Source organism: Sinohyriopsis cumingii, chromosome 3, assembly GCF_028554795.1.
Source record: "Sinohyriopsis cumingii isolate HCF-2022 chromosome 3, ASM2855479v2, whole genome shotgun sequence".
Classification (NCBI taxonomy): domain Eukaryota; kingdom Metazoa; phylum Mollusca; class Bivalvia; order Unionida; family Unionidae; genus Sinohyriopsis; species Sinohyriopsis cumingii.
Window position 1 is genome coordinate 90,449,357 of NC_142963.1, and position 12,783 is coordinate 90,462,139.

General features: G+C 33.7%; 1 protein-coding gene across 7 annotated transcripts in view; it reads right to left on the reverse strand.

The window, feature by feature from the left end:
• The window catches only part of LOC149803270 (uncharacterized), a 350,601-nt gene that overhangs the window by 210,179 nt on the left and 127,639 nt on the right, over positions 1-12,783 (reverse strand). For all 7 annotated transcript variants that reach the window (XM_089952935.1, XM_089952932.1, XM_089952930.1 and 4 more), the window contains 2 exons: positions 12,456-12,519; positions 9,236-9,334 (listed from right to left, as the gene is read on the reverse strand). In XM_089952935.1, the coding sequence (XP_089809061.1) occupies positions 9,236-9,334; positions 12,456-12,519 (163 nt within the window). The remainder of the gene's footprint in view (positions 1-9,235; positions 9,335-12,455; positions 12,520-12,783) is intronic.

The following is a 12,783-nucleotide window of genomic DNA, read 5'->3' on the forward strand; positions in this document are numbered from 1 at the left end:
CACTCATTTTACATTCTTTATTATCTCTTTAGGGAAATTATTAATTAAAATCCAATATACCAAAATAGTGTAGTAATGCAGTTTTCCTTTTGCAAACATAATGACATGACTTGGAAAATCAATTAGTATTCACTGATCAACAGCATGGCACAGATTTCTTTATTATTCTGTTTTTGTTTTCTTAGCACTTTTAACATATTTTTGGCTATATCATGCAAAGGAAATGGGAGTGAAGTGCCTAAATTCCAAGCTAGTCTGGGCAGGTACCAAACCTGATTAATGGGTGCATTTTGATGATGTCACCAAATTTGAATATCCTTGCATATTTAGTCAATTGTGTATTGACAATGCACATAAATTACAAATTTAGCCATTCCTTGGCAATTTGTAAAAAATTTCCAAAATCCTCGTTAACTCATTAACCCCTGGTGATGAGTTTAAGTGGCAGGAGGTAGCAGCCTACTGCCGAGCTCTGTAGCATCAAGGTCATGTATGATACACTAAAGTGGGTGGTATTATAGAAAGGTAGACAGATGTAGCTCTACAATGATACCAAATAATCTGGACGTTTTGGTTGCACTACAAAATACAGTGGGAAAAACTTCATTTTTTGGACCTGTTTCTTTTTCATCCAAAATTCACCAATGGTCAGAATCCCATTTTGTGTCTGGATTTTAGACTTTGTGACGTCAGATCTAAGGCTGAACAGCACAAAGACAGGACCTTTGCAAAAAGTAGGATAAGGTGGGCATTTGGAATAATGAGTGGTCTCCATACGAAAATGATGGGTCCGTTATGCAAAAAAAAAAAAAAAATGATGTTTCTAACACAACTAGGCATTAGGCAAATGGAAATTCTCTTAGAAGTCGATATATTAAGATGTATTTAGAAATAGCCCCCAAAATGCGTTTCCTACTCGCATTTCAAGCGAAAATGACAAAAGCCTCCAGGGGTTAATGAATTAAAAGTCTGAGGCTCTATAGACTGAGCTAGCACACTCATCACTATTTTTTTTATAGATATAAAATGACTAACTTGAGAATGATCTGAACATTTTGGGAGCAAAATTTGAGGTACAGACAGACATCACAGCCTGTTGTCGATAGAGAAGAAATATAAATGTGCCCATATAACACATGTACTTGACAATACGAAGCAATTAAAAGGCAAAATTCCAAGTGATCAGGAACATAACTCCATATAATCTTGCCCAAAAAAATATTCAAAATCACACTGACTTGGATATTCTTAACATAAAGTCTCAGACTAAATTCTTTAAAAGTTATTTTGTGGAAACAGGGGCAAAATAAGAAATCAAACTGGGGCTGAAACCAAGTAAACTTGTTTAATTGTCAAAATGGTGACTTCCAAACTAGACCCATTCTTCTTATGCAAAGCCTCAGACCAAATTTGCTTCCAATTCATTTAGTCCCTAAAAAGTTATCTTAGCAAAAACAAAATGGGCAAAAACAAAAACCCTGATCTGCTAGCACATTATGCAATGGAATATCAGGGTCTATGCTGTTTGCAGTTGGACTTGATTTAAAAGCAGTATTGAGCAGAAATGAAATCTGTGATGAATTTGACAGGACAGGATGTCAGCCAATGTGAGTATGTGAGAAAGCTTGCCAGTAGCTTCTTGTGGGTCGGTGATTCTTTTCGGGGTTTTCCCGGGTTCTTCCTCCACCATTAATATTGGCTGCCATGTATAGCCTATCGTGTGCTGAAAAATGGCATTAAACCCTAAAACAACAACAACAACAACAGGACAGGATGTAATGACTTTAAGAACACTATATCTCAATGCAATAAAATTGTGGGGCAAAAAATGTGGCACGGAACCAATACAAAATTTTTGTTGATGTATATAATATTTCATGTACTTTTTTCGTATCCTTTAATTTTTAATCTAAGTCCAGTTATCAAAATAATAACTATTTAAATGTTTCATATTTTTTCGTACATATCACTTTGTATTTTTCGAAAAAATCCAATAAATTATCGAACATAAAATTTCTACTAAAAAGATTTACGTTTGCAGAAAAGATCGAAAATAGCATATTGCCAACTTGATTTTACAAAAATTAATAATTGTTGGTGAGATAATATGACTGAAGCATAAGCATGGTTGCCCACAGCATTGGTAAAGGGGGTCACATGACTCCCCACCCACCCCCACCCTCAGGAAATCATATTGCAAATATATATATATAAAAATTCCAACAAGTTTATTCATGCAAATGAAGCTGAAAATATGTCACAAGATTCTGTTCAAAACACTTAGTAAATAGCTTTAGTTTCAGACTGCTTACTATACCCTCCTGGCCATGACTGACTGCCACCCCCCACCCTTGCAAAAAATCCTGCAGGTGCCCATGTGCATAAGCTCTCTTATTCTCATTACAACATCTACTGGTGTTTATTAACAAATGGACACAGGTTTTTACAGACCATACCTTTAAATAGCATCGTTATTTAGTTCTCCTTATTAAGTCTGCCACCATAACAAAACATCATGTGCATTTTAATACGAGTTTGGAAGACCTTCGATGCTTTCTTATCCAACAAAAATTACATCTCAGTACATGCTAAAGTGAAGACCACAGACCATTGGTCAACTAGTCTTATTGTTTCATTATAGTCATACAAACAAAATTAAAAACCTAGTTATTTTCTGTTGTAAATATGAAAATCACAGACTCAGTTAAATCAATTTGTTTGTATGCATGTATGTATGTATGTATGTGTGTGTGTGTGTATATATATATATATATATATATATATATATATATATATATATATATATATATATATATATTTTAAGTACTTGTTCTGTTTTGATATAATTAACATTTTTTTGCAAATCTATTCTACGATACACCTCACTATTATCTTAATTGCCAAGTTTGAAAAACAAGTAATGTGTATGATCGCTTGTCCTTATAACATCTGCTGTATGGATAGCAGCTTCAATAGCACATTGACAGAATTTCATTTCCCTAAAGAGAGCCTCATTTCCCTACTGGCAGCCTTGCTGATTTGACCTTTTCTGTCGATTCTTGCACTCAATCTGGTTTGAACTGGAATAACCAAAGCGCTAAGCATGTTTAATTACTGTGTAAATAATACTGCATAGCCATGTGGTTGTTGTGACAATATACATCATTATTAAAACAAGAATATATTGTTCATTTAGCGGAGTTTATTAATAATGGAATGTAGTAGGGTCTCAACATGAGGATTATCACAAACATCAGGTAAAAGTCTTTTCTCTCTTTGCAAAAGCTACAAATAAAAACCACCCTGAATAAATACGGTCTTGTACACTGACAAAATTCTGTTTCATCTCTCTTAATCTCTCTCTCACACACATGCGTTCAGTAACTAAAACATGATTTCAAGTTCTTTACTTTTTATTGCAATTTGATAATGAGATTATTGCTAAAATACAAGCTGCACTTAATTTCTTGACAATGTGGTCTCGTATCATTGCGTACAATTTACCAATAAATAATACCCTTAACTAATACATGTCCAAACCATCATAATCATTTTGCCAACGTTATACAACATAACAGCTACATATGCTCTAAATGAAGACAAGCTTGCACACTGAGACATAATCCTCTCCCTCTCTCTTGTTCAATAATAACAACAAAAATCTTTTGAGTACTTTTATTTTTATTGTAATTAGATTCTTGAGTTAAGAGCAGAGTGTGAGACAGAAAATATGTTTACTTTGCACATTTGTACCACAGGTGTTCAACACAAACTTGATGTTGAGGAAAAAAAAATCAATCTAACCGAAAACATCATACAGAGTGATAAAAATACCTCAGATTAACCCCATGACCCGTTCTGACATAGGACACTCTATATCATACTATGTATCTCATATAGTGTGATAGCGAGGGTCCTATGTCAGAACAGGTCATGGGGATTTATCTGAGGTATTTTTGTCACTATGAATGATTTTTTCCTTCAGATTATTGGTTTTTTTCTTCTCAACATCAAGCTCGTGTCGAGCACCTGTGGTTTGTACTGTTAGGTTGTCTAGTAGCGGGTGTTCCATAGAACTTGTTCAGGTATGATCCCTTTATTTTTCATAAACAGTCAGTACCACCAAATGATAATTATTTTACATATAATTTTTCGTACACTGAAATTAGTAATTATTTTTTCATGTACAAAAAATACCATGAAATACGGAAACATGCTGTCATATAATAATAGTTTCCCATTATCATTTGCATACTAATACAATGTACTTTCTTGGAACTGAACTTAGTTTTAATATGTAACGACTGGATGCTTAATAGTTATAGCAACAAATAGGGCATATTACATCTTTTATATAAATCTTTTTACTACTTCAATGAATGTTAAAAGAAATCCTATTAACATGCTTAAAGTCTAACGTTTGTTGTACAACACCTTACTGCACAAGACAGAAGGGAATGATATACAGTATCTGAAAATATTCTGATGCAATGTGCCAATTACAAAGCAAGAATCTGAAACCTTCTTAGTCCCCTTTATGTCTTTGCTAGTGTTTAATTTCAGCCTTTGTCTCTATTCTTTTATTAGGTGAATTAACTTTTTGTTAACAGAGACACACCTAACCCCTTGTGGTTTTTTTCAGGAAAAATATACCTAAGTCAGGCATGGGCAAAATCTTCCATGGCACAGATCAGATGAGCGATTTTTAAAGCCATACCCTATGATGTAAATAAATGGATAACATGAGATCATGGACAAGATCCAGCTATATTTTTTTACCCACTCTACTCTAAGCCAACAAAACTCGACAAATTAACAGATCCTTGGCTACAAGAAATGGATAGTGATTCTATGACTGGTCCAGTTTGCCTTGACTTCATGAGAGCCTTAGATCTAATTATGATAAATTTCTGCTTGTTATGTATATTTGATTTACTTGTATCTGATTTAATATATATTTCAACTTAATTGTTTGTCAGTTTTAAAAATTTTATTTTTCATTACATGATATTGTAATGTAAATTTATTCACCGGAGATAATACCTTTTTCAGAAAATAGTTTGACCTTGACTGTTAGTTTATAAACATCAGGTGTTGATCTAAATCCTGACCTTGTTTCAAAATTTGAAGCAATCATCGTAAACAAGTACTATCTTATTTTAAAATGATTGGTTGTTTTCGAGGTCATGATGGGACTTTGTCTTTAAGATGTAAACAATTTTTTTATATGATTGGTTTTCGTCAGGGTCACACTGGGTAAACGTGATCTGTAACAAGTACTTGCCTTCTATAACCTTTGACAAGATGATCACGTGACCTCTTGTTTATGTTAAGAATATGATCTAGTCGATGTTTTGGATAATTAATCTCAGTAGAAGCTGGGCTGTTAAACTGTTAGTTTTATGTTGTGCTGTTTGGAGTTATTTCAAATTACTTGGTTTGGAGTTATTTCGAATTACTTGGATTCAAAAGAATTAATACTGTTATTTTTCTGGAAAATACGTAGGTCATCTAATATTGTGGAACAAGAACAGTGTTTTATAAAAATTTATTCAGCTATCAGAAACCAGAGTGATAATTCTTGTTTCTACAAGGAACTGTAGACTTGAACACTACAGATTGCAGCATACATCGTCTTCCATCTTGGATTCTTCATTGGCATTCGAACATGAAATCAGTAGAACATTTTGTTATTAGGACTACTAAAATTTTATTCTGGGATTATTTTTGGATTTGATTTTTATAAACTGACCAACTAAATTTCTGTCAACTTTTTGCTCCATCCATTCCCATTTCCGATGTTTTTTAAACCTTTATCTAACTTTTTGTGTCATGGTGTCTCTCAACAACTCAGGACACCATGTTTTGCAAGCATGCTTCTTCTTTCCAATGCCATCAGTTTCCCTTACATGAAGATTCATTGGATGAATTTAAGCCTTTGACCAATCAGAATATTCTTTACAAGAGTTGTGTGCTAACTAATACATGGAACAAATAATTTACAAGGGTCTTTGTGGAATGGGAGCAGACAGACTGTTTTTAAAAAACCGGATTGGAGATGAGGTAAAAAATGGTCTCCTAATATACACCTATTACAACTATATTTCACAACATACCCTATGTGACGGATCTTACAACTCAATTTACATCAAAAATGCCTATTCATGTGACCTAATCCAACCAATGGTAAGTTACTAAATTCTTCTAGTTCTGTCCAACCCCATCAGCCAATGAAAAATTAACTGAACGTCAACATAAAAGACCTTTTATTAAGGCTATTGTTAGTATTTATAGATCCCATGTAATTTTATGCTCTTAACAGACTTTAGTCACATAACCAAACTCTAACAAAAGATAATCTGTACAACCTACAACCATGAATAAAAATTACAAAAATTAAATAAAATCATGTACCAGGAGTTTAAAAAAATATAGATATACAAAATAATAGGTTATAATGTACTTTAGCCAGCACTTCTTTCAAGAATAAATAACATTACTGTATGAATTAAATACTGGTTCTGGACATGTATTAAAATAAAATGTAGCCACTTATGAGGGGTAAATTTAACATTTTGGCCTAAAATGGTGGCCACATGCTGTATCAGAGGGGTGGTTACCCACAAGAGGTACTTTGGTACAGAAAACTCATTGGTACAGAGAAAAATAGCCATGTAGAGGAGGTGACCGCTGATGTGGGCCAGAGCTGATTAAGAAGGGGACTACCGTAAAAAAACAATTCAAGAGCAACAAGATATTATAAAAAAAATCTTCTGGTAAAAACACCATGTTGATATGATTTTCCATTCTGAACGAGCAACAAAATATTTTTTAAATAGCTGCCATGGTGGCCATATTGTAAATTAGGCGTGTACCTCTTCTATTTAAGACCATGTAGACATCATAAGAAGTCTTTGTGGTGAATGGAACATGCCACTGTGTCCTTCTGTTATGAAGAGTAGCAATAACAAGACTTTTATGGTTACAACATCAGCTGTATTAGACATCAGATTGGCAGCCATTTCTTTCTGGACCAACTAGACATTATAATAAGTTATTTAGTGAAAACCCCATGTTGATATGACCAGCCATATAGAAGGAGCCATAACAAGATTTTAAAGCTAGCATCTTTGTCAGTCATACTGGATAATGAAGAGGCTCAATTTTCATTGAGGACCATAAGAAGTATTCTCCTGAAAACCCCACATCAACCTGTTCAGGAGTAGTAGCCTTAAGATTTTAAAGATGGCTGCCATGCTGACACACTGGATATGAGAATGGCATCATTTTCATTTTTGACCAACTAGAAACCAGTCTTTTATATCGCTATCCATTCAGGCGGAGTAGCTAAACAAGATTTTAATGATCACTATTGTGGTGGCTATACTGGATGCCTGAACAGCACCATTTTGATTTAGGACAAACTAGACTATGGGATGAATGTGTGTGGAAAGTTTCATGGCAATCTTCCAAGTAATTTATGAGTAGCAATAACAAACTTGTGCTAATTGATGATGGACAACAGGCCATCTCATACACTCTTCTGGTTTATAACAGTAAAGCTAAAAATTGTCTGTAAATTAAGGGTTTGGGGTGGTGCTGGGACAAGATCAGCCATTATTTTTGTTTTTGGAGTCAGATAATAAAGAATTCGGTTTGCAACAAAAATAAAATGAAATCAAAATCTTTCAAGTCTATACATTTGTTGTCTTCACCACCTTTTATGTAACAAATGCTAATGCTCCAATAACATTAAAATCCCTAAATCAAAACTGTAGTAAGTCAATGTCAGTGAAGTTCTAGTTGTCAAAATTTATTATGTGCCATCATCACACTGTGTAAGATCAGACTATTCAATGTAATTGGTAGATTTAATCGAGACCGTAAACTGCTACTTAATGCATTCCAAAAACATCCAAGAAATACTTATTCCTCTATTCACACACCACCACCACTATCACCAGTAAAGTACCAAGTTTCAATCACAATGTTTGGTGCTGCCATTTTCACACAGACTTAACAATTATTAAAGCAGTGCTTGGACATTTCCAGAGTTTTGATAAAGCAGCATGTGTCAAAATGAGGTGCTGGTATTATAATGCTTTGTGTTACTATGTTATAATTATTAAATCTTTTAAGCTGATATCTGAATGGGATTGGTGTTCAGTAGGGTGAATACTGATCCTGTCTGAACATTGAGATTTTAGTCTCTCTCTCTCACATTCACACACACACAAGCATGAACGTCGAGGATGAAAGAGTTTTCAGAGACAAGACTGTAAAATTAACACAACTGAAAAGCAAAGTAATATATTAGTGTCAGGAATTCCAAATGTCAGGCTTACATATTGTGCAAACTGAATCATCTAGTAAAGTTTATATCTTGGATTGATTTGCAATTTATTTATTAGGAACAAGGGCAAATATATTGGCATATATTCTTCTTAAGAAATTTTAGAACTTATGGATCAGCCATATTACTTGCAATGAAACAATTATCTTAAGAAGTCACTATATTGCTTATATTCAACAGATTCAAATGATTTTTTGTTTGAAAATATTCAGTGATTTGTTTTAGAGATTCAAGGCAAGGACTGTCAAAGATAATATCAACTTTTTTAAAATTCAAAATTTTCAAGGCTATCCCTTTTAATTCAAGGATTTTTGTAAAGAATATACAAACCATGAGTTATCCTTTATTTTAGGTAACTGTTGTGTTTTCCCTCCATGGAAATAATTTTAAAAAAATAAAACTTCTTACCTTAACTGACACAATTATCTCTTTTACCATGCCTGTTGACTGATGATAACTTGCAAGTAATAACTACGAACAATATAAATTTAAGAAATCTTTCACATAAAACTATAGTTGGTACTTAAACAGCAACTATTGATAGGCTGCTTACCAAATTACCAACCATGACAGTGTGAACATTAAGAGCAATGATGGTAATGCCCTAAAGCAGGTGTCTCAAACACATGACCCACTAAGTGGTATCCTGTGGCACACAAAATGATTGGCATCACAAGGTGTCGTGCGAGATAACAAAGGTAGTTCAGCCACTGGGCCATTGAAAATTACTTCATGCGGCACTCAGGGTGCTTAGAGTTTGAGACCCCTGCCCTAGAGCAATAATTATGCAGCTTATGACATGATTTTGGTGGAATGTGAATGACAAAGGAAAAATGATTTAAGAAATACCAAGTTCAAATAATATAACAAAAAAAATCTTACTTTTCTGTTGTGGTGAAGCTCCACACAAAAACTGGTAGAAAATGTGGAAGGTTCTTTCTCCCTCTGCTTGTCGAATGGCTCGGGACTTCTCTAACAAATCTTATTTTTGGTCAAGGAACTGAATTATTCTCTCAAGACATTACAAATTTAACAAAGTTTCTAAGACAATGTGTTGATTGCTCTTAAGTTTCTGGCTTTTTAATCCTGAAACTGATGAGCTTCTTCCTTACCCCATCAACAAAGTTGGTAGCTTTAGATGGTGGAAAAGTGGATTGGTTGTTGTTCCAAAAGAAAATTATGAAATTCTTAAAAATCATGTTATCGCAACAATGATGACCCAATATGTTTATTACATACATGCCAACCCCTGGCGAGGGAAAAGTTTAATCCAAGTGGATAAAAAGAGTAATCTGAACAGAAAAAGAGTAATCCACATGTAACATGATAAAAATTCAATAAGCATAAGTACAAAATGATTTATTTATCCCTCTGGACTTTTAATATCAATTACAACTTCAAGTTTTTGAATATAACACTTTGAGCTTTAAAAAGCAACAGACTTTCATAATGCATTTCAAAACACTATGTACCAGTTGAGACTATGAATGTTTTGCATACCAGTAGAGCACTAAGTGCTGGGTTACAGAGCCTGGATCTGAATTCAGTTTTATTTTTGTTAACAATACTGAACAATCTCTCATAGTCAGCATTAGAATGGTCAAGAACCAATATTCCTTTCATAACCTGACAAAGAGGAAATTTACATCTTCCAGTTAATGGGTCTTTTAGCTGGGAAAGAAGATGGAAAAAAATCAACTCCGTCTGCATGAAGTACATTGTCAGATAGAGTCCCAACTTGATACTTTTAATTTATCAGCAGCCATTCTTGCAGCATGGTGCATCATATGACAGAGTGCTAAACACCTAACAATATTAGATGATTTTTTTCTTGCACATGCATATTTTCTGCAATTTTGGAATCTGGAAACATCTGTTCGAATAAAGAACCAATGTAGTCTTCTACTGCTAGGGGTAGTCCGTGTTCTATTAAGAACTCAGTAGATAAAATGCCTCTGTATTTATAAAATTCGTGTCCACAATTTAGTTCTGCTGTAAAAAAAAAGAAGTTACCTTAGTATTGGAGTAAGTAAAATGAGCTAATTCAAGGTTTCTTTGTTTTACTACCATGACCAATATTAAAATCCTTTCCACACAGCCTGCAAGGTGCGTGATTCTGCCCTAGAATGGAATGCTGTATTGTGTAATTCATGCATTCATTTCTGAATCAGTTTTTCATCTTTTCCTAATCCATCTGTGAAATTATTTGAAACATATTTTTGCTCGAACACACGCATCAACTAGAATTGACTTTTAGCACCAAATACCTACAGACTGGTTCTGTACCAGATATGAATTAGAACAAAGAATATGCGAGCAAAGATTAAAAGTTAGACAACCAGTATGTTCTCTCATAACTATGCCATACATTTGCCATAAATAGAAAACAAAGTCAAAAGCTGAAAGTAGAAACCAGCATGTTTCTTGGAAATAGGGCAGCTGCTATAAATAGAACATAATACTGTCAGGAAAGTGCATGCAAGTCTACGGACAAGCATACTCTTATGTAGTAGTTACACAGAAGCCGTCTTTTATAGAATATGGTCTGTGGGAATAATAAAAATGAGAAAACAAATTATTTTTTTGTGGAGGGGGATATGCCAAAAATGTGTAATCCGGATACATTTACATATAAAGCATAACTTAGTGAAAAAAAGCATAATGCTTATGCCAAAATCATAATGGTTGGCATGTACGTAATGAGTTACATTCTTCCATTTTAGTGAGAACCTTTCCTAATCTTTTCTTTATGACGGGCTGAAGTTCGAGAAATGAACTAAACAATTTTGCTGTAGAGTGCACACTGCATCAAGTATGTTTGCATATCCTTCACAATTGTTGGTTCAGCTGTTTCCACAAATTAATTATCTTAACTCGTTAACCCAGCATGCCATATTTACCTGTCATGAGACTGTACCCTACTTCCCTGAGCTGTACTATCAACATCATTTATAATACACCAAAGTAGGTGGAATTACTTAAAAGTAGACAGAGGTAGCTCTAAAAAAAATAAATGTACACTTTCTACTCATATTACACAATACAGCGGGGAAAAACCCAGTTTTGATACCAGATATTTTTGGGGCCAAAACTTACTGGCTTATGGATCGGGAGTTTGTGTCTGGATTTTGGACTTTTTGGCCAGCAATCCGAGGCAGATTGGTCTCAGCTGCAAACGGACAGTTGAACATTTGCAAAAAGTAGGATATATTTGAGATCTGCAGTAAAAAGTGGCCAGGACATGAAATCATAGGTCCAATAGGCAAAATGAAAAGAAATCCAATTTCTACCTTTCTGCATCATAGAGTATATTAATGATTCTTTTGCACATATGTGTAGATACATTGCAAATTCAGAGACTGTACAAAATCTGGACAAGTTGAAACAGTTGTCTTCTTCGTGAACATTTTCACTTTATCCTCTTTATTATGGTCATAATTAAAATGTCAAATAACTTTTAATCCAAAGCTTATCTTTTAGCTGCAAACCCTCTTTTTTTTGTTTACCCCGACCATACACACAGTCCATCTCTCTTTCTCCAAAGTACTGTGATCTTTCAAGTATCTTAAAGTCTGAAATAGCATAGGTGACAAAAAAAACATTTGATACAAAACAATCATGAAGCTAGAATCAATTAAAATTACGCTTAAAATGACACATGTTCAACTAAACTTAATCATTGGAACAGCACTAAATACCATATATATACAAAACTAAATATACGTTTTGTTGCGAGTGAGGGGAAAAAAATGACTTTCATGTGGCATAGGGGTACATTGAGGCTGTCAGGCTTTAATGTATTAATACACAATATCAAAATAGTTCTTTCCGCTGAACAAAATATGAATGCAGATTTGTATTAATTACAAACCTCTTCTTTTATGATTTCCAACTACTGTATCATTTACCTATACAGTGCAAATGGAATTCAAAGCGAACTTGCACTTTTAAAAGTTGGAATCAATTTGTGGACATCAGAATATATATACACACACACATACACACACACTGAATGTCAAATGAATAAGCATACTAAATAACAGTGCTATTACTTCCCTCCAAGTTAATTTGAGTTGTTCAATTAGCATATACTAAAGGATACATGTTTCTATGTTGGCTCCAGATATATATCCAGATGCATCAAAGTTAATTCTAATAAATTTACCCTGGAAAAGATGGTGAAAAGAAATTAAGTATCTGACAATCCATGAATAAATTAACTATCTTGAATAGGCAGTTTTATCAGAAACGTTTTCTTTAAATAAGGTAGCATCTTTAATCCTGATCTATATAAATTCAACAACAAAACTAAAATGCATACAAAATAAATTTTAGAAATATGAAATATTTAAAAATCTAAAAACCTTATATCTGTCTCAATTAACTTGAGCTTAATAAAAGTAAAAAGTGTAAAGGAAGCACCTGAGAGT